This window comes from Panicum virgatum, chromosome 1N, assembly GCF_016808335.1.
Source record: "Panicum virgatum strain AP13 chromosome 1N, P.virgatum_v5, whole genome shotgun sequence".
NCBI classification, from domain to species: Eukaryota; Viridiplantae; Streptophyta; class Magnoliopsida; order Poales; family Poaceae; genus Panicum; species Panicum virgatum.
In genome coordinates this window covers 3967460-3986451 of record NC_053145.1, presented here as the reverse complement: position 1 = coordinate 3986451, position 18992 = coordinate 3967460, and the positions used below count along the sequence as shown (strand labels likewise).

Sequence of the window (18992 nt, the reverse complement as noted above, 5' to 3'; positions counted from 1 at the left end):
CCTCTCTTTTTTTTCCAGGGACTTCGTTGCAAATTTGAAGAAAACAAATTACATTTGAGCCCTGTCGCCCCCCATAGGGCGACCGGGGTATATTTTTGAAATTTTCCAAAACCGACATATATTTTTGAAATTTTAATTTTTTTTAAATATAAAAAAGAAAAAATCCCACGTATCTGAGCACTAGGCCCACTTAGCCCAGGTTATAATAAAAGGGTTGACGCTGTGAGCCTGTTATTATTGGTGCCTGTCACTGTTTTTTTAGTTCTCCTTTTTCAGGTTTCCTATAAAAGTTGCTTGAATTTTCTTCCGTAAAGTCCTTAGAAAATTCCAGAAGAATTTAGGCCTGTCGAGAGGACAAATTTATTTTCTTTTTTTTTGCGAAAGACAAATTTATTTTCTATGACTCAGTGCCTTTGAAATTTCTCCAATTGGTAGTTTTTCCTCCCTATAGGAAATTATCATTAGAGTCCACCTTTAATTTCGCATATTTCACTTTCTGATTGGTTCAGTAACTGCAAGTGCAAAATAAATAAATGAGAACAGATAAACAAACGGGAAATGCAAGGTAATGCAAGGTAAGCAAGTTTCGCAGCATAATATCAGCCACGGGCACCCAAAGGCCATAGCTACAGTAACAGGAAACAAATATAAAGTACAGTATCGGTTACTCCATCAGATTCCAAACAAAAACCATCCACAATAATGAAAACATAGCCAACCACTGGGGCAGGGTGAAAGGAAAATTGCAATTTGCAGACGTATACATCAGCCACAGCTACTCCTGCACGATGACAACGGCTAGAAAGCCTAGAAAGTAAACGCCTCGGGTCAAGAAGCAAATAGCACTCAGCGACAATTCCTCCATTGATCTGCCATTATCTTGCACACAACTTGCCCCTCTGGAGCCAAGTTGATTGCGACATCAATGGTCGCTTTGAATTCTACTCGTCTTTTCTTAATGGATGCTTGCCATGATCCTCACCAACTCAGGCCTCGCAAGTCATGTCTTTTCATGATCACTGGATGGTGGCACATCCTCCGCTCAAATTTGTCTGAATTAATGGTGAAGCTGGTGAGAGAAATTATGTCAGGTGAAGTAAAATAAGGCAGGATGTAACAATTTATAAAGGAAACAACAATAGATGATCATTACACGTATTATCTTACTGTTTTGCGCATGGTTATCAAGTCAAAGCTTACCAACAAAGAAGGTTCAGACGAAACATCATGGTGTGAACTCAGAAAACCCTGCAGCAGCTAACCCTTGACCCATATTTCCTTTTGGTGACTATGATTTGGAAGGATCAAACAAAACGGAGACAACAGCTTGTCCTGCTTGTCCTCCTGCTCTTTCTAGATCAGACCCTGTTCGACCCCTATAGCCTCTCACGAGACAACTTATGCTTCTCCTTCCATCCTGATTTCTGGAAAGAAGCCTTATGCTTCTCCTTCAATCCTGATTTCAGGAAAGAAGCCATGAGGGCACTCCACTTCTCACACATGAAATACAGCAACAGATTCGGCAGAACTTTCATTGGCCTTGCTCTTGTTCTGCTCCTCTTCCCCTCTCTCACAAGTTCTTGCACCGAGCAGGAGTGCACCTCACTCCTCCGGTTCCTTGGCGGGCTCTCACAGGATGGAAATCTCACCTTGACATGGAAGAATGGCACAGACTGCTGCACATGGGAAGGGATCACCTGCAGTCCAGATAGGATGGTCACCGATGTCTTCTTGGCTAAGAGGAACCTTCAAGGATCAATCTCATCATCCCTTGGCAATCTCACTGGCCTGTTGCACCTAAATCTATCCTACAATTTGCTGTCTGGTGGCCTGCCGCTGGAATTGGTGTTGTCCAGCAGCATCATTATCCTTGACGTCAGCTTCAACCAACTCAGTGGAGACCTCAAAGAGATGTCATCTGCAACCCCTGCAAGGCCTCTCAAGGTACTGAACATCTCGAGTAACTTGTTTTCAGGGCATTTCCCGTCCACCACATGGGAGGTGACGAAGAGTCTTGTTGTGCTCAATATCAGCAATAACAGCTTTATCGGGAAGGTACCAACTACCTTCTGTTTCAGCGCGCCATCGTTTGCTGTGCTTGAACTCAGCTACAACCGGTTCGATGGCAGTGTCCCTACAAAACTCGGTAATTGTTCCATGATGACATCTCTCAGTGCTGGGCACAATAACTTGAGTGGGACTCTTCCAGATGTGCTCCTCAATGCTACCTTATTGGAGCACCTCTCTTTTCCGAATAATCAGTTGAAAGGATCACTAAGCGACATCAGCAAGCTCAGAAATCTGGTCACCCTTGACCTTGGAGGGAATGAGTTCAGCGGCAATATCCCAGATTCTATAGGCGAGCTCAAGAGATTAGAGGAGATTCATTTGGACCATAATGACATCTCTGGAGAGCTTCCATCAACTTTGAGCAGCTGCACAAGCCTTGTAACCATAGACCTCAAGAACAACAAGTTCAATGGAGCACTCACTAGAGTAAACTTCTCCACACTAACCAATCTAAAAACTTTAGATCTTATGTGGAACAACTTTACTGGAACAATTCCAGAGAGCATCTATTCATGTAGCAATCTAACCGCACTGCGGCTCTCCTCCAATGGGCTCCATGGGCAATTATCAGAAAGAATTGACAATCTGAAGGCCCTCTCATTTCTATCACTTGTTAACATCTCCCTTACAAATATCACAGGTGCACTTCAGACCCTTAGGAATTGCAGGAACCTCACAACCTTGCTGATTGGGATCAACTTCATGCACGAGGCCATGCCAGAGGATGATACAATTGACGGTTTTGAGAATCTTCAGGTTTTTTCCATCAATGATTGTTCTTTGTCTGGAAAAATACCTCCATGGTTATCAAAGCTCACTAATTTGGAGATGCTATTTTTATATAACAATCAGCTGACTGGGCCAATACCTGACTGGATCAGCAACTTAAACTCACTGTTCTATATAGACATATCAAACAACAGTCTTACCGGGGAAATTCCAATGGCCTTAATGGAGATGCCAATGCTAAAAACAAACAGTGTTCCACCGAAGGTCTTTGAGATCCCTGTTTATACAACTCCATCACTTCAATACCGCATGCCCGGTGCTTTTCCTAAGGTCCTGAATCTAAGCATCAACAACTTAACTGGTGTGATCCCCAAAGAGATTGGCCAATTGAAAGCGCTTCTTTCACTTAGTTTGAGCACCAACAAGTTATCTGGAGAGATTCCAGAAGCGATCTCCAACCTCACAAACCTGCAGGTGCTCGACTTGTCAAGCAATAATCTTACCGGTAAAATTTCAGCTGCACTGAATGATCTGCACTTCCTTTCTAAGTTCAATGTTTCCAATAATGACCTAGAAGGATCAGTTCCAACTGTAGGCCAACTTAGCACGTTTCCATACTCTAGTTTTGATGGCAACCCAAAATTGTGTGGTCCCATGCTTGTAAATCATTGCGATTCAGCTGAAGCGCCATTGACCTCCAAGAAACGACGCAATAAGACAGCCATCTTTGCACCTGCATTTGGTGTATTTTTTGGAGGGGTTGCCACCCTATTCTTGCTAGCTCGCCTCCTTTTCTTCTTCAGGAGTAAAAGTTTCATGACAAGGAGGACGGGCAATAACAAGGATGTTACGGAAGGAATGCCATCCAACTTCAATTCAGAGCAATCCTTGGTGATGGTTTCACGAAGCAAGGGAGAAAATGGTAAGCTCACATTCATTGATCTCGTGAAGGCTACAAATAACTTTGACAAGGAGAATATCATAGGTTGTGGTGGTTATGGGCTAGTCTACAAGGCTGAATTACCCGATGGGTCCAAGGTCGCCATCAAGAAGCTCAGCAGTGAAATGTGCCTTGTGGATAGGGAATTCAGTGCAGAAGTTGATGCACTCTCAATGGCACAGCATGACAATCTTGTGCCACTATGGGGTTACTGCATCCAGGGAAACTCAAGGTTCCTCATATATTCCTACATGGAGAATGGAAGCCTAGATGACTGGCTTCACAACAGGGATGATGATACCAGCACATTTCTTGATTGGCCAATGAGGTTGAAGATTGCACAAGGAGCAGGCCAGGGTTTGTCCTACATCCATGATGTCTGCAAGCCTCACATTGTTCATCGTGACATCAAATCCAGTAATATCTTACTGGACAAAGAATTCAAAGCTTACATTGCAGATTTCGGGCTATCCAGATTGGTCTTTCCCAACAAAACTCATGTCACGACTGAGTTGGTAGGCACTCTTGGTTACATCCCCCCTGAGTACGGGCAAGGATGGGTGGCTACTCTGAGAGGTGATATCTACAGTTTTGGGGTAGTCCTGCTTGAACTGCTCACAGGCCAGCGGCCTGTTCCAATCTCATTTGTGTCAAAAGAACTCGTCCAGTGGGTATTGGAAATGAGATCTGAAGGAAAGCAGATTGAAGTTCTGGATTCAACACTCCGGGGCACAGGGTATGAGAAGCAAATGCTGAAGGTGCTTGACGTTGCTTGCCAGTGTGTCAGCCATAATCCTTCTATGAGGCCAACAATAAAGGAAGTAGTTTCTTGCTTGGACACCATAGACGCCAACCTGAGGATACAAAATTCAGTCAACATAGAGTAAATTACATTGTAAACTTACTTCAGTACAGAGTAGATGCATGGTTTTCACAAGAACTATTTCTGTTAACTGATAACATTACTTCTTTTTGAACAGCTTAACCGACCACTGTGTTTTTGTAATTCCACTCCCTTGCCCCCTTTCCTGAACTATTGCCCATGGTGATTCTTGAGAAACAAGATACAATTTTACAACCCGTCTCCATTTTGCCTTTTTGTGGGGTAATGTGCATGATTAATACAGATAAATACAAAGAACATGGGCAACTGCTCGGTTTTATTCAACTTATTCTCGACTTCCAGTTAGCTCGCTCTCATAAATTTCAGATAAAAAAGGACTTGGTCAGCCATATGGGCACCGCCCCCGCAGTAGCAGAATTACCGACTAGACGCAAGAAGAAATAATATACTGAATGGCAACATTAAGCTGCAAGATGCTCCAACAATCAGTGATCGAAGCAGTGGGGTAATGAAAGCAAACCAGAGGTCACCGGCACTGAAATGGCAGGTTCGTCACTGGCTCCCAACGTGAAGGACCCATTCCCGTGACCAGGGACTCCTCCAACGCATGATTCTGCAACCTCCTAATAGATTCCTCTGTTGAACCCTATCTACAGGGATCTCGGAACCCGAAATCGATGCATCGAATTTACCGGTAAACCAGCGAATCGAGAAAAGTTCAGCTCCAAACCCTACAGGGGCTAGGAAAAAAAATAGCAAAGGAAGAGATCATCTGACCCTTGTAGGTGCCCTAATGGTCTTCCGAGCGACTGCGCAGGTGTCCGGAGGCAGCGACGCCGCCGTTCGCCGGTGCGGGGACAGCGGGAGTTCGTCTCGCCGGGGAAGGAAGCGGAGACACACACTGCTAGGAAAGTAGGAAGCGAATAAACATGGGCCTTTCAATCAAAAAAAAATAAACATGGGCCAAGGTGTGGGCCCATGAGAGGCCCAGAAGCGACGCGGGTGCTGTTGGATTGTTTGATCTTGGAAATTAAGCAATCTCGGCCTTCTTGGCCCATAGAAGATTACATATTTTTCTTGGTCTTTTTTTTTTTATGCGAAGGACACTTTTTTATTACCAAATCTGCAATCTCAAACATGTATACAAAGAGTCAAAGACAAATACCGTGCCGTCATACAATGGTTCCAATATTATAGAAAAGAAACGTAAAAGCAGTTTGTAATTTTTAACGTGGTGTAGAAAACCACAAAAAACTTAGTTTCAACATATTTTTTTCTCTATAATTAATATTTAGTTTCAAATGGAAGGAGGCAAATCCCTTTCAAGCTGAAGTGCATGCATTAAGTGGAAGGAGAGCTGTTGAGACAAGCATCAAACACCGCTGACCACTATTTTGCAGATTGCCCACTCCATTCTAGAAGTAGCAGTGCAGTAGCACTGTAATGCATGCAGTGAGCATCAAACACCGCTGACCACTATTTTGCAGTGAGCATTTTGCAGTGAAATGAACGAGCATTACAAAGAACTCTGCCCACCTTTATTGGTGCAAAAGTTACAGATCAATTGACCAAGACAAGGAGCTTTACAAAAGGATAAAAGAAAAGGTATGCAGAAAAAATAAACAACAAAAAAATGTTATCTTCAGTATCAACGACAACTGAACACAACAAAACCCAATACAACCTCAAACTGTCACGAACTCTGCAGAGAGAACCAGATTTCGCAAACCTTATGAGCTTGTTGCATGATTTACTTCCTCAAAATTTACATCATATACAACCGCCAATCTGATATTCCACTGTGCAAAAAGAATGGTTTTCAATGGTCCTAATATACCAAGTGAGCTTTATTACCTATTCTGAACATGGCTCAGGAAGTTTGTAAGATTGTTTTGCTTCTGGCTTCCGGGAGCCAATGCTGTCAGGCAAGAAAAGGTACCGAAACTTTGAGTCAAACGCGAGAACAGTGAAACTTCGCACTCCAAGAAGCCGCTGCTTCCTCTGTGAAGAAGAATCTCGGATGACCGCCGCTTGATCAGGTGCGAGGTGATGGCAGATCCAGTCTGCAAGCAGAGAGTCTTCAACAGCTCCCTTAGCATAGTTCTGCACTAACTTTGGGATCAGCAGTTTCCCTCGGTCATTTGTACCAACAGTCGCCTGAATATAGTCTCTCAAAGATTCCTGGAGCTCCTGCCTGACATTTGCAGCAGAGAAAATCCGCACCTGTACAACAAAAGAGTGAATCAGCAACGTGGATATTGTAGAAGAACATAGCTTTAGCATTCTTACAACCATACAATTCGATCAACGATAAATCAGACAAACAAATCTGAAGCAATGCATGTCTGGCTAGGACAAGGATAGCACACTTAGTTTCTCCAAAAACTTATTAAGTGCAGCATTTGCTGAACCATATGCACATCTTAATTGGACTACAATTAGCCATACTTACAGCAGGAGAAGAGAACATTCCACAGCTAAGTCCAAACAACACAAGGGGTTCAAATTCATCGATTGAGTACTTCTTGTGATCCTCAGTAATCTTGAACTTATTCAGAGTCAACATCAAAGACTGAAAAAAAGCAAGAGAAAAATAAGAGATAATACAATAAAACCAAATGGTGAAGACAGAGATGGAGAAACGAGTTATACAAGTTGGGGCCGATGCACTGGAGTCTTCATCTTTAGAATCACAAACTCTATTTCAGCTGCACTGATGGATTGGCCACCAACTGTGTAACAGGCCTGAACAATTTCACAGGGTTAACAGACCGATGTATGATCCTAGGCTAACAGGGGAAGGTATACTGGGGTCGAACCTTTTGCATGAGAGAAAAAAGCTTTATGTCATTTCGAGGAACTCCATATGCTAAATACGCCTGATGGATTCAGATAAACAGATGTACAGGTAAGCAATTGAGTGAGAGCATGACACAAAATGAAATAAACAGCATATTCAATGAGTTGAAACAAGTTCCGGTTTCCAATTATAAATAGAAATGTAACCCTTGCCAGGAAAGCCAGCGTCTAAACTCTAAAGTAACAAGTCATACTATTACTTACATGCATTATCAAAGCATTGTATAAGTTAATCCAAAAGGCTAGCCGCTGATCACGATCCATAGAGCTAGGGTTGACCTTTGACAACTGTTCCACAAGAAATCTGCAAAATATTGAGATAGAAAAAAAAAAGGTGTGCTTAAATATCACCAACATTCAAGTCTAGAATGTAGGGCAGCATCATCCACACCATGTAAAATTAGAAAAAGTGGAGCAAGAAAATGTTTGCCATGAGATGTAGGGGATTCACTAATTCATACATTCCTGTTTGAATAGAGAGGATTTGGATTATAATCTGTCGGTACACTCAGACAGGAGTACCCTCTCCTACAAGACAAGGACGAAGGTGCTCAGGAGCGGCAACCACGGACCACGGGTCCGGACCCCCGCGGACAGGTCCCGAACCTCCGCGGGCCGGACCTGGGCCTCTACAAGTGGAAGCCGGACCTCCAGGAGGCCTGAGTCATCGAGCCAGCCAAGGGACCCGGACCCAGCACCCTATTTGGGCAGGAGTCCGGAGCCCTCGCAAGCCCCTGTGGGCGCGACCGCCGACCCCAGGGTCCGGCGCCGCCACGTGTCCCACAGGGCCGACCTCCGGACCTCCGCTCCCCGCATGGGCAGGGGTCCAGAACCGCCACGTGCCCCTATGGGCGCGGCCGCCGACCCCCGGGTCCGGTGCCGCCACGTGTCCCACAGGCACGAGTCTTCTACCTGAAGCCAGCCCTCCTGCCGCATTAAATGCTGGTGGTTGGGGCGTGCGCTGCTAGAGCAGGGCATCGGATACCCACTCAAGGGTTGGACAGGCATGACATGACAACACGGTAAGTCCGTCTGTTTCCAAGACGACTCGTCTGTCACCGACGCACGGTAAAAAAGTACACAAAACCAAGACAACTGAGTCACAACTCTCAGAACACTCTGAACATATCCTCCCTCTCGGGCTCAGAGAGCACACTCGGGGGTCAGGTAATACAACACACAGTGGATGTAGGGTATTACGCTCCGGCGGCCCGAACCACTCTAAATCCTTGTGTGCTTCTCGCATTCATTCGTCTCTAGATCGAGCACTCCTTGACAGCCCCCAAGCTCATCCTACACTTAGGATTAGGCGGGTGCAATCCGCCACCCGGCTGGAGAAATCCTCCGACATTTGGCGCGCCAGGTAGGGGCTAGCTTGGTTTCCACTTGATCGCCAACTTGGCATCTCCATGGCTCGGATTGTCGAGTCCCATGACCACCCGATGAGGGAGGACGCGGCGACACCTGTGCCGCAGGCCTCTCGCCGTCCAACGCCGAGGGCTGCTGCCCACGACGCGCAGCAGCGTGCAGCGGAGCACGCCCCCAGAGCCCCCGCGCAGGCCGCTCCGAACGAGCCGATAGCCGCGGCCAGGGAACTGCTCCGCAACCCGCCAGATCTGGCGGCCTCGCCGGACGTGATGAGGCAGTGGTGCGACGACATCGACCACCTCATCATCCTGGCCCAGGCCACCCCCGGCTCCACGGGGACTGGGTCGGGACAGCATCGACGACAGGGTGCGCGCTCTCCTATAGTGGGAAGTGCGCGGACAGCTGATCTGCGGGCAGAACTCAACTGCAGGCGTGCGGGAGAGGACGCCCGCGTCACCATGGAGCGGGCACGTGAACGCCGGCTCAACATCGAGGGTCGGAACCTCGATGCCGATCTCGGCGCGGCGGCACTAAGGTCCCAGGGTCATATCCAGACCCCGGTGGCTGGTGTGGGCTACGTCGCGCTCGCGGAGCATCTCCACATGGTGGCCTGGCCACCCAAGTTCCGGCCGCACCTGCCAGAGAAGTACAACGGGATGACCAACCCATCAGAGTTCCTGCAAGTCTACGTCACCGCCATCACCGCGGCTGGGGGTAACCACGCCGTCATGGCGAGTTACTTCCACTTTGCCTTGACCGGTCCAGCCCGGACTTGGCTCATGAACCTCTCTCCCTAGTCGATCCAGTCCTGGGAGGAGCTCTGCGCGCAGTTCACAGCGAACTTCGCCTGCGCGTACCAACTGTATGGCGTGGAGGCCCACCTCCATGCCGTGAGGCAACAACCCGAAGAAACTCTCCGGGCATTCATCTCCCGCTTCTCCAAGCTACGCGGAACCATTCCACGTATTTCAGATGCATCCATTATCACTGCCTTCCGCCAGGGGGTCCGTGACCAGAAGATGCTGGAGAAGCTGGCCGTACATCAGGTGGAATCCGTCACCACCCTGTTCGCCTTGGCGGACAAGTGCGCCAGGGCCACTGAGGGCCGTGCATGGCACTCAGCCCCTCAAGCTCGGGCCGCCCAGACGGGTGGTCCGGGTTCCGCTGCTCACTGCAGCGACGATGAGGAAAGTCACGGCGTCGACACGCCGCAATTTGGCACCCCGGTCGCTGCCATAGCGCCCGGGGGCCGGAACTCGCGCGGCAAACGCCCGCGCCAGCAGGGCCGCGACAGCGAGCCGTGCCCTGTCCACCCGGGAGCCACCACAGTGCCTCCGAATGCTGCGAGATCCAGAAGCTCGCGAAGCACGTCAGCAAGCGGCGTGAACAAGCCTCCAGCGACCACGAAGGCGATCAACATACTGATGGTCGCTGAGAGGTCCGAGCAACCTACGCAGGAGGTCCCAGTGGTCCCCCCAAGCGGAACGTGATGGTCTGGCCATCACGAAAGACAACAAGCAGCCCTACCTCAGGGGTCCGGCCGGGTCCCGACCCGGAAAAAAGCCAGAAGTCCCAGACTTCGACGCACTGGAGCTCCAACACGCTCCACGTGCACGCTCCCCAGCAGTAGATGACCTCTCCGTGAGGGCATCAACTCAGACACCCGTGTCTGAGGGCGTCCGCGAAAGACGGCTGCTGAGACCATCCGCCTAGCCTGCCGAACTGGGCGAAGGGGGTCGGACTAGCACCTCAAAGCTAGCGGTCCCGGCGGTGCTCCATCTATGGGTCCGCCAAGGATTGTGGGCGCCATTGAGAACCCCGATGCATGGATCTCCGAGATCCAGGAAGACCTCGAGGTGCCACATCCAAGATGCTCAGGGAGGTCCCGATGCACGGATCTCCGAGATCCGGGACCACCTGAAAGACAAGATCCTTCCTGAAGATATGTATCCGCTGAGTACATAGTGCGGTTGGCTAGGTGACACACGGTCCGCCGTGGCGCCAATCGCATCTTTACGCGGTGCATCACCCAGGAGGAGGGCTGCGAGCTGCTCGCAGAGATCCGAGGAGGCGAGTGTGGAAGTCATCCTCCGAGGTATCCCGCACACAGGTTGGAAAAGCCTTCCAGCGTGGCTTTTACCGGCCAACTTCGCCTTCAGGATGCAGCTGAGCTGGTGAGTCCTGCGAAGCATGCCAACTCATGCAAGCAAATACACACACCGGCTCGGACCCTGAAAATGGTTCCACCCGCTCGGCTATTGGCTGTATGGGTGGAATAAGCCGACTCCGGTCGCACTAAGCCCACTCCGGTCGCACTAAGCCGACTCTGGTGGCTCTCTCCGATGATAAGCCGACTCCAGTCGCACCTCCGACTCTACATCTTTGTAAGTCCTACCCTTAGAGGCCCAGCAGGGAATAAAACATTTTCCTTTGTAACTAGGTAGTACTTCCGTGTGGTCCAGTCCGGTGAGCCTCCCCCGTGGAGGGGTCCGGACCTCTGCGAACCAGGTTCAGGGAAGAGTACTCACCCTCTGGGGAAGTCCGGAGCCATGTAGCCGCTTGGCCTGGTTCCGTACCCTAAGCTTGCATGCTCTACCTTCCTAGGGCGAGTACCGTAGTACCTAAGACTGGGGGCCCGAAGGTCCGGACAGCTCCGGCCTGATAAACCCGTGTTCTGGCTTACATCGCATATCTCATGTACATCTAGTTATAAAGGAAAAGTTTATTCTCAGTTCGCCTTTAAGGATGATACATTCCAATTTCAATCAACGCATTCTGTTTGCACTAACCCCCGCGTGGTTCCCACTCCTGTGTCCGAATTGAGTTGGCCGGCATGTGGTTCAGATTGGGACCCCCTTACTGCTAGAGGGGGGTCCGGATCCTTAGGAGCCAGCTTCGGGGAAGAGGTGCTTGTTCCCGGGGGTGGTCCGGAGCCCTGTGCAGCTGCTTAGCCTGGTTCTGTACCCTAAGGTTGCGCACTCCATCACTCTGTAACAGGTGCCCTAGTACCCGGAACAGTGTACCTAGAGGTACGGACCTCATTCTAGCTTGAGGCCTGGCCTCCTAAGCTCTGTTCCACAGGTCTGGCTGTGTATCTCAAAGGACCTCTGCCAACGGGATCCGGGACCACGTGGTCAAGTTACTAAACGCCAGTCCTAAGTTGTGTACAGGACGGGGGGCCAGAGTACCTGGAGACCGGCAGTGCCAGCTACTGGCGTTGCAGGGGACAAATTCCCCCGCAGACAACACCGGCGCGGTCCGTCCGAGCAGGAGTCAACCACGACATGGATTTGGCCCCACCTGCGGGTTAATACCTCACCCGCAGGTGGGCCCGGGGGCCACTGTCGGTACACTCAGACAGGAGTACCCTCTCCTACAAGACAAGGACGAAGGCGCTCAGGAGCGGCAACCACAGACCACGGGTCCGGACCCCCGCGGACAGGTCCCGAACCTCCGCGAGCCGGACCTGGGCCTCTACAAGTGGAAGCCGGACCTCCAGGAGGCCTGAGTCATCGAGCCAGCCAAGGGACCCGGACCCAGCACCCTATTTGGGCAGGAGTCCGGAGCCCTCGCAAGCCCCTGTGGGCGCGGCCGCCGACCTCAGGGTCCGGCGCCGCCACGTGTCCCACAGGGCCGACCTCCGGACCTCCGTTCCCCGCATGGGCAGGGGTCCGGAACCGCCACGTGCCCCTGTGGGCACGGCCGCCGACCCCCGGGTCCGGTGCCGCCACGTGTCCCACAGGCACGAGTCTTCTGCCTGAAGCAAGCCCTCCTGCCGCATTAAATGCTGGTGGTTGGGGCGTGCGCTACCAGAGCAGGGCATCGGATACCCACTCATGGGTTGGACAGGCGTGACATGACAACACGGTAAGCCCGCCTGTTTCCAAAGCGGCTCGTCTGTTACCGAGGCACACAGCAGTGTCTCAGCGCAGCGCGCGTGGGCGACGAGTCATGATTACCAGCTACTAACTGGAGCAACAGTGCACACTGCTACAGCGGACTGAGTCAGTAGTTCGGCGCTTCATCATAACCTCGACGCGCGGCTCCAAAGGTTAGACTCTACTCCGACAGGACAGCTCAAGACCATCCCTAGTCAGAAGCTACGCACGGAAGCCGACGACAAGATCTCTGGATCTGAGGCATTGAAGGCTAAAGTGTAGTTTATAATACATCGCCGGACCCACCTGTCGGGGTCCCGCTCAGTGTACTGCTCTCCTTGGGCTTATAAAAGGGAGAGCACGCACGGTAGAAAAGGGGGGTTCAAGGACACAAAACCAAGACAACTGAGTCACAACTCTCAGAACACTCTGAACATATCCTCGCTCTCGGGCTCAGAGAGCACAATCGAGGGTCAGGCAATACAACACACAGTGGATGTAGGGTATTACGCTCCGGCGGCCCGAACCACTCTAAATCCTTGTGTGCTTCTCGCATTCATTCGCCTCTAGATCGAGCACTCCTTGACTGCCCCCAAGCTCATCCTACACTTAGGATTAGGTGGGTGCAATCCGCCACCCGGCTGGAGAAATCCTCCGACGCACGGTAAAAAAGTACACAAAACCAAGACAACTGAGTCACAACTCTCAGAACACTCTGAACATATCCTCCCTCTCGGGCTCAAAGAGCACACTCGGGGGTCAGGCAATACAACACACAGTGGATGAAGGGTATTACGCTCCGGCGGCCCGAATTACTTTAAATCCTTGTGTGATTCTCGCATTCATTCGCCTCTAAATCGAGCACTCCTTGACTGCCCCCAAACTCATCCTACACTTAAGATTAGGCGGGTGCAATCCGCCACCCGGCTGGAGAAATCCTCCGACAGTTTCTTCGGGTTGTTGCCTCACGGCATGGAGGTGGGCCTCCACGCCATGCAGCTGGTACGCGCAGGCGAAGTTCGCCGTGAACTGCGCGCAGAGCTCCTCCCAGGACTGGATCGACCCGGGAGAGAGGTTCATGAGCCAAGTCCGGGCTGGCCCGGTCAAGGCAACATGGAAGTAACTCGCCATGACGGCGTGGTTACCCCCAGCCGCGGTGATGGCGGTGACGTAGACTTGCAGGAACTCCGATGGGTTGGTGTCGGTACACTCAGACAGGAGTACCCTCTCCTACAAGACAAGGACGAAGGCGCTCAGGAGCGGCAACCACGGACCACGGGTCCGGACCCCCGCAGACAGGTCCCGAACCTCCGCGGGCCGGACCTGGGCCTCTACAAGTGGAAGCCGGACCTCCAGGAGGCCTGAGTCATCGAGCCAGCCAAGGGACCCGGACCCAGCACCCTATTTGGGTAGGATTCCGGAGCCCTCGCAAGCCCCTGTGGGCGCGGCCGCCGACCCCAGGGTCCGGCGCCGCCACGTGTCCCACAGGGCCGACCTCCGGACCTCCGCTCCCCGCTTGGGCAGGGGTCCGGAACCGCCACGTGCCCCTGAGGGCGCGGCCGCCGACCCCCGGGTCCGGTGCCGCCACGTGTCCCACAGGCACGAGTATTCTGTCTGAAGCCAGCCCTCCTGCCGCATTAAATGCTGGTGGTTGGGGCGTGTGACACCCCGGCCCAGGGCTTAATAGAATTAATAGGATACTCATACCAACAAGTTGCAACTTCTTTTCCGGAAGCCGATCTCCAAAGAACTCCGAGGTTAAGCGTGCTTGGCCCGGAGAAATTTGGAGATGGGTGACCGACCGGGAAGTTCTTCTCGGGTGCGCACGAGTGAGAACAAAGTGTGCAGAAAAGACTGGTGTTGGTCTGTGAGGACAGTCTATGTCCTAGAAAACAGCCAGATGTAAGCGGGCCCGGCCTCGGGGAGGCGGGACATTACAGAATGGTATCAGAGCCGACTCTCGCGGTTTCACGGTCACGTACGGGCGTAAGTGCGGAGGCATGAGCACGGGCGCGTGGGGGCGCAGATGCCACCAGCATGTGCACGGGCGCGTGGCGGGTCAGTGTACGGGCATCTGGGATGCGCCGTTGGCACTGGATGCATGGACGTGGCACAGAGACCGTTGGCACTGGACGCACGGACGTGGCACATGGGCTGCTGGCACTGGACGTACGGGACGTGGCCAAGAGAGATGTTCCTGGCTTGGGATTGACCGACGAGGACGTCGGTCTCTTAAGGGGGTGAGCATGTGACACCCCGGCCCAGGGCTTAATAGGATTAATAGGATACTCATACCAACAAGTTGCAACTTCTTTTCCGGAAGCCGATCTCCAAAGAATTCCGAGGTTAAGTGTGCTTGGCCCGGAGAAATTTGGGGATGGGTGACCGACCGGGAAGTTCTTCCCGTGTGCGCACGAGTGAGGACAAAGTGTGCAGAAAAGACTGGTGTTGGTCTGTGAGGACAGTCTATGTCCTAGAAAACAGCCATATGTAAGCGGGCCCGGCCTCGGGGAGGCGGGACATTACAGGGCGTGCGCTGCCAGAGCAAGGCATCGGATACCCACTCACGGGTTGGACAGGCGTGACATGACAACACGGTAAGCCCGCCTGTTTCCAAGGCGGCTCGTCTGTTACCGACGCACGGTAAAAAAGTACACAAAACAAAGACAACTGAGTCACAACTCTCAGAACACTCTGAACATATCCTCCCTCTCGGGCTTAGAGAGCACACTCGAGGGTCAGGCAATACAACACACAGTGGATGTAGGGTATTACGCTCCGGCGGCCCGAACCACTCTAAATCCTTGTGTGCTTCTCGCATTCATTCGCCTCTAGATCGAGCACTCCTTGACTTCCCCCAAGCTCATCCTACACTTAGGATTAGGCGGGTGCAATCCGACACCCGGCTGGAGAAATCCTCCGACATAATCTCTCAATTTGAAGAGTGTATTCCTCTTCCAAACACCTGATAAGATCTATTAACTTCCACTAGGACTTCTTAAGATCCAAAGTTCAAAATGCCACAAGAAGTGTCCCAAAATGGAGATGAAGAGGTGTGTTCACTAAAGCATTCAGGTACTAGCAAATTGCATGCTGACTGGAATTCTTTAACGGTTCAAAATGAGAGAGAAAAATTACCGAGAAATTTTGAAACCCAATTTATTACTGCAAGCAAAAGTGTACATAGAGCATCCTTTTGTTCCCCCAATCCAAGTCCGCAGAATGGTTCAATTGTTTGTATATTCCTCTTGGGAATTACAAGGTTAAACTAAATTCAAATTGTCTCGTATTCTAACAATTTTGTATATATGCACTAATATTTGTAGTTTGTAAACATGTGATCTATCTATGTGGACTTGTAGGTTTAGCCAAGGTTGCAGCAGCAAACCTGAACTTCTTCAGAGCTTCAGATGCATATTCAAGTTGATCCTTTCCAACAGACATCCAAGATACTTCAGCTGCTGAACGATAGCTTCCAATATCCCTTCGGGTTTCCTTTCCATTAACTTTATATGGATCGAAGTTTCTGGCCTCCTTCATTGTCTCGTCGTTGTGGTTTGAATCAACTGAAGGACTCCGTAGCATGGAGGGTATTATGGATGAATCTGAGAAAGATGCTAGTGTAGAACCTGATAGACGCTCTGCTGAGGAAGATGAACAATCAGAAGACACCTTTGGCGATATCTTCGAGGATTCAGACAAACGTAGGAAAATGTTTCTCATGCAGCGGACCATCTCCTCAGATAGCTCATTTGGATTGTTCCAAAGATTTCCTCCTTTCATGCTTGTTACCTTCAGAATGGACTGTTCAAAAGATAAAATGTCAAGGTTCTCATCTTCCAAGCCTTCTTTTTCCATGGAGCATGATTCTTGCATCTGCAGGAAGATAATAAATTCTCAATACTCCGATATGCTTCAAAGTTAGTTCTTAAAACTATCGAGGTAGGCATGAAAGAGAACCTCTTCATCCCGGTGCTTTTCAAGAAGTCTATTCAAGGAAGAATCTCGGTGCTTTTCTAACAGTCTGTTTAAAGAAACTATCTGTTGATCTTCAGGATCTTCTCCCACATCCTGGCCATCTTCAGGCTCAGGGAATAAGTCCTGACGCGTTGACCTCATTGACTCAGATCCTCCAAACTTCAAATCTCTCAACGATGATATGTGCTAAGATTGGTGATAAAAAAACTGTAAATGATTCCCATAGCAGAAAGAAGGCGTGCTGGAATATTTACTCAGATGATACTTACTTCTTCCCATGTACACGTGCAAGTTGACAATGACTGGTGGTAATCTGAGGATGTAGATGGCAAGCATCCTTTATTATTTTCAGCAAGTAACCGTTCATTCCTTTCATGACAAAGTTGGTAGTATAGATCATCTAACTCTTTCTCGAGCTTCGCAACGGTACTCTCCAAGGAGGCGATGTTAATTAGAAGCTCCTGTGCCTTCAGAATGAAAGATTCGACAAGCGTGGTTACTGAATGCCTTAACTGGCTAGGAGATGTACCAAATTAACACAATAAAACGTGTCAAATTAATCATCAGGATTATGCAAATCATGAACCTTGCGTGGAAGCTTCACAGAGGACTTCAATACAGGCGCAGCATTTTGCGTAACAGCATCCGCCAACGCCACATGCAGATCAACCTCTTCTTCCAGCTGCCTCTGCAATTTCTTGACCTGCGCAATTTTCACAGGGTTAGTAAATCACGCCAGGCAACACCATTACAGTATAGCAAACAAACAGATCACAGAGTTCACGAGGATCACCCACTTCCTGCTCAAGCTGTGACCTGTACTGCCGCATCCTTTGGCTATCTTCTCTCTTCCCACTACCATTGATCTTACCTGTACCATCCTACAAAGAAGTAAACCAAAAACAATCACTGGGCATTAATTCCATCGGAAGAAACCAACCAAGAACCAATAAGCAACAAGATTGTTGGTTGACTAAACAGAGTGAGATAATTAATGGAAAGTAGAGACAAGGGAGGTAACGGGACAGTTCATCCGGGTCCCCCCATGAGACTCTGCAGGGGAGCACACAGCATGGCCGAAGCGGACAGTGCCCTCAGCACCACGGCAACCACAAAAGGACACAAGCTTTCTTGCATTCGCCGTTAATTTTTCGCTTTTGTCCACCGAAAAATTTAACATTTAACTTTTTTTCCCGACAATGTCGTACCGAATCCAAACAATAATTGCGATTTTTGTGCAGGGTAAACCTGGGCTAAATAGGAGGAAGAAGCAAGTCAACTGAGAGCTTACCCCGGAGCAGCTAGCCGCCGGCGCCGGCGAGTCGCAGTCCTCCGTTGCCAGACACGCCGAGCGCTGCAGCGCGCGACCCGGGCCGCCCGATCTCCGGCCGCCGCCGCCGCCGCCCGCCTTCTGGATCAAGCTGCCTCCTCTGGACGAGAGAAATCACGGCATTCGCATAACCAAGGAAAGATTCAGCGCGAGCAAGAATGCAACGAACAAATCAGACGAAGGGGAATCCCACTCACACCGGGGCGGCCGCCACGTCGTCGTCAGCGGGCGAGACGGCGTCCTCGGCGCGCGCGCACGTCATGGGCCCGCTCCCCCTCCACCCTCGCTCCGCGGGCGCCGCCGTGAGCTGATCAGGCGAGGCCTCCGCGGAACCGGAGGCGAATGCCGGGGCCGGGCAATGTGCGTCCCCCTCGATCGGCGATGCAAGAATTTGGGGGTAGGAATGGAGGGAATTGATGGCTCACGGGCCCGGGAGGTGGAGGTGCCCCGTCGTCGACGTGGGGCGGCGTTGAATTTGGAGCGATGGAAACGACAAGGGCTTGTGGGTGCGCGAGGGGCTTTATGCTCGCGGCGTGCAGGCTGCGTAGTCGCTGTCGCCGCGAGGGATGGAGGGAGGTTGAGGAAGAGTAGTGGGGGGCGAGTACGCTGGTGAGTGAAGCTGACGACTGTGGATCTTGCTGGTGACGGCTGTTCTGGCTGAACTGGACCAGAAGAGGATGCCACGGACGGTCAAGATCATCTAAATTTTTTGCGGGTAAAGATCATCTAAATTTGTCCGAGTGAATTACATATCAAGACCATATAAACAAGTGATCAGCTCTGATCCTAACGAACTACTAGCAGAGGCCCATGTGTGGCACGCACATATTTTTAAAAAAATCCCAAAAATAAGAATTATCAAATTTGCCCATACAAACCATGGGTAGACTTACATGATTGCATAAAGAGTGAATCCACAAGACATCAGTCTATCCTCTCATCAATATCTGCATGGCTTGGACACTGGAGGTTGAATTACACATTCTGCAAAATAAT

General features: G+C 50.6%; 2 protein-coding genes across 2 annotated transcripts; one reads left to right on the top strand and one right to left on the bottom strand.

Moving 5' to 3' along the window:
• The first annotated feature begins 1037 nt into the window (after window positions 1–1037).
• LOC120654670 (tyrosine-sulfated glycopeptide receptor 1-like) lies at window positions 1038–4819 on the top strand. Its single transcript, XM_039932291.1, has one exon. It carries the CDS (start codon window positions 1291–1293, stop codon window positions 4624–4626), a length of 3336 nt encoding a protein of 1111 aa, XP_039788225.1. The 5' UTR covers window positions 1038–1290; the 3' UTR covers window positions 4627–4819.
• A 1280-nt stretch (window positions 4820–6099) lies between these two features.
• On the bottom strand, window positions 6100–18643 carry LOC120654669. Its single transcript, XM_039932290.1, has 12 exons — window positions 18194–18643; window positions 17958–18096; window positions 17464–17547; window positions 17253–17369; window positions 16936–17133; window positions 16649–16852; window positions 16077–16564; window positions 7647–7746; window positions 7403–7462; window positions 7236–7328; window positions 7036–7155; window positions 6100–6806 (listed from the first exon to the last, which is right to left on the bottom strand). The coding sequence occupies exons 1-12, from the start codon at window positions 18256–18258 to the stop codon at window positions 6438–6440; spliced, it is 2037 nt and encodes a 678-aa protein (XP_039788224.1). The 5' UTR covers window positions 18259–18643; the 3' UTR covers window positions 6100–6437.
• Between the last annotated feature and the right edge of the window lie 349 nt (window positions 18644–18992).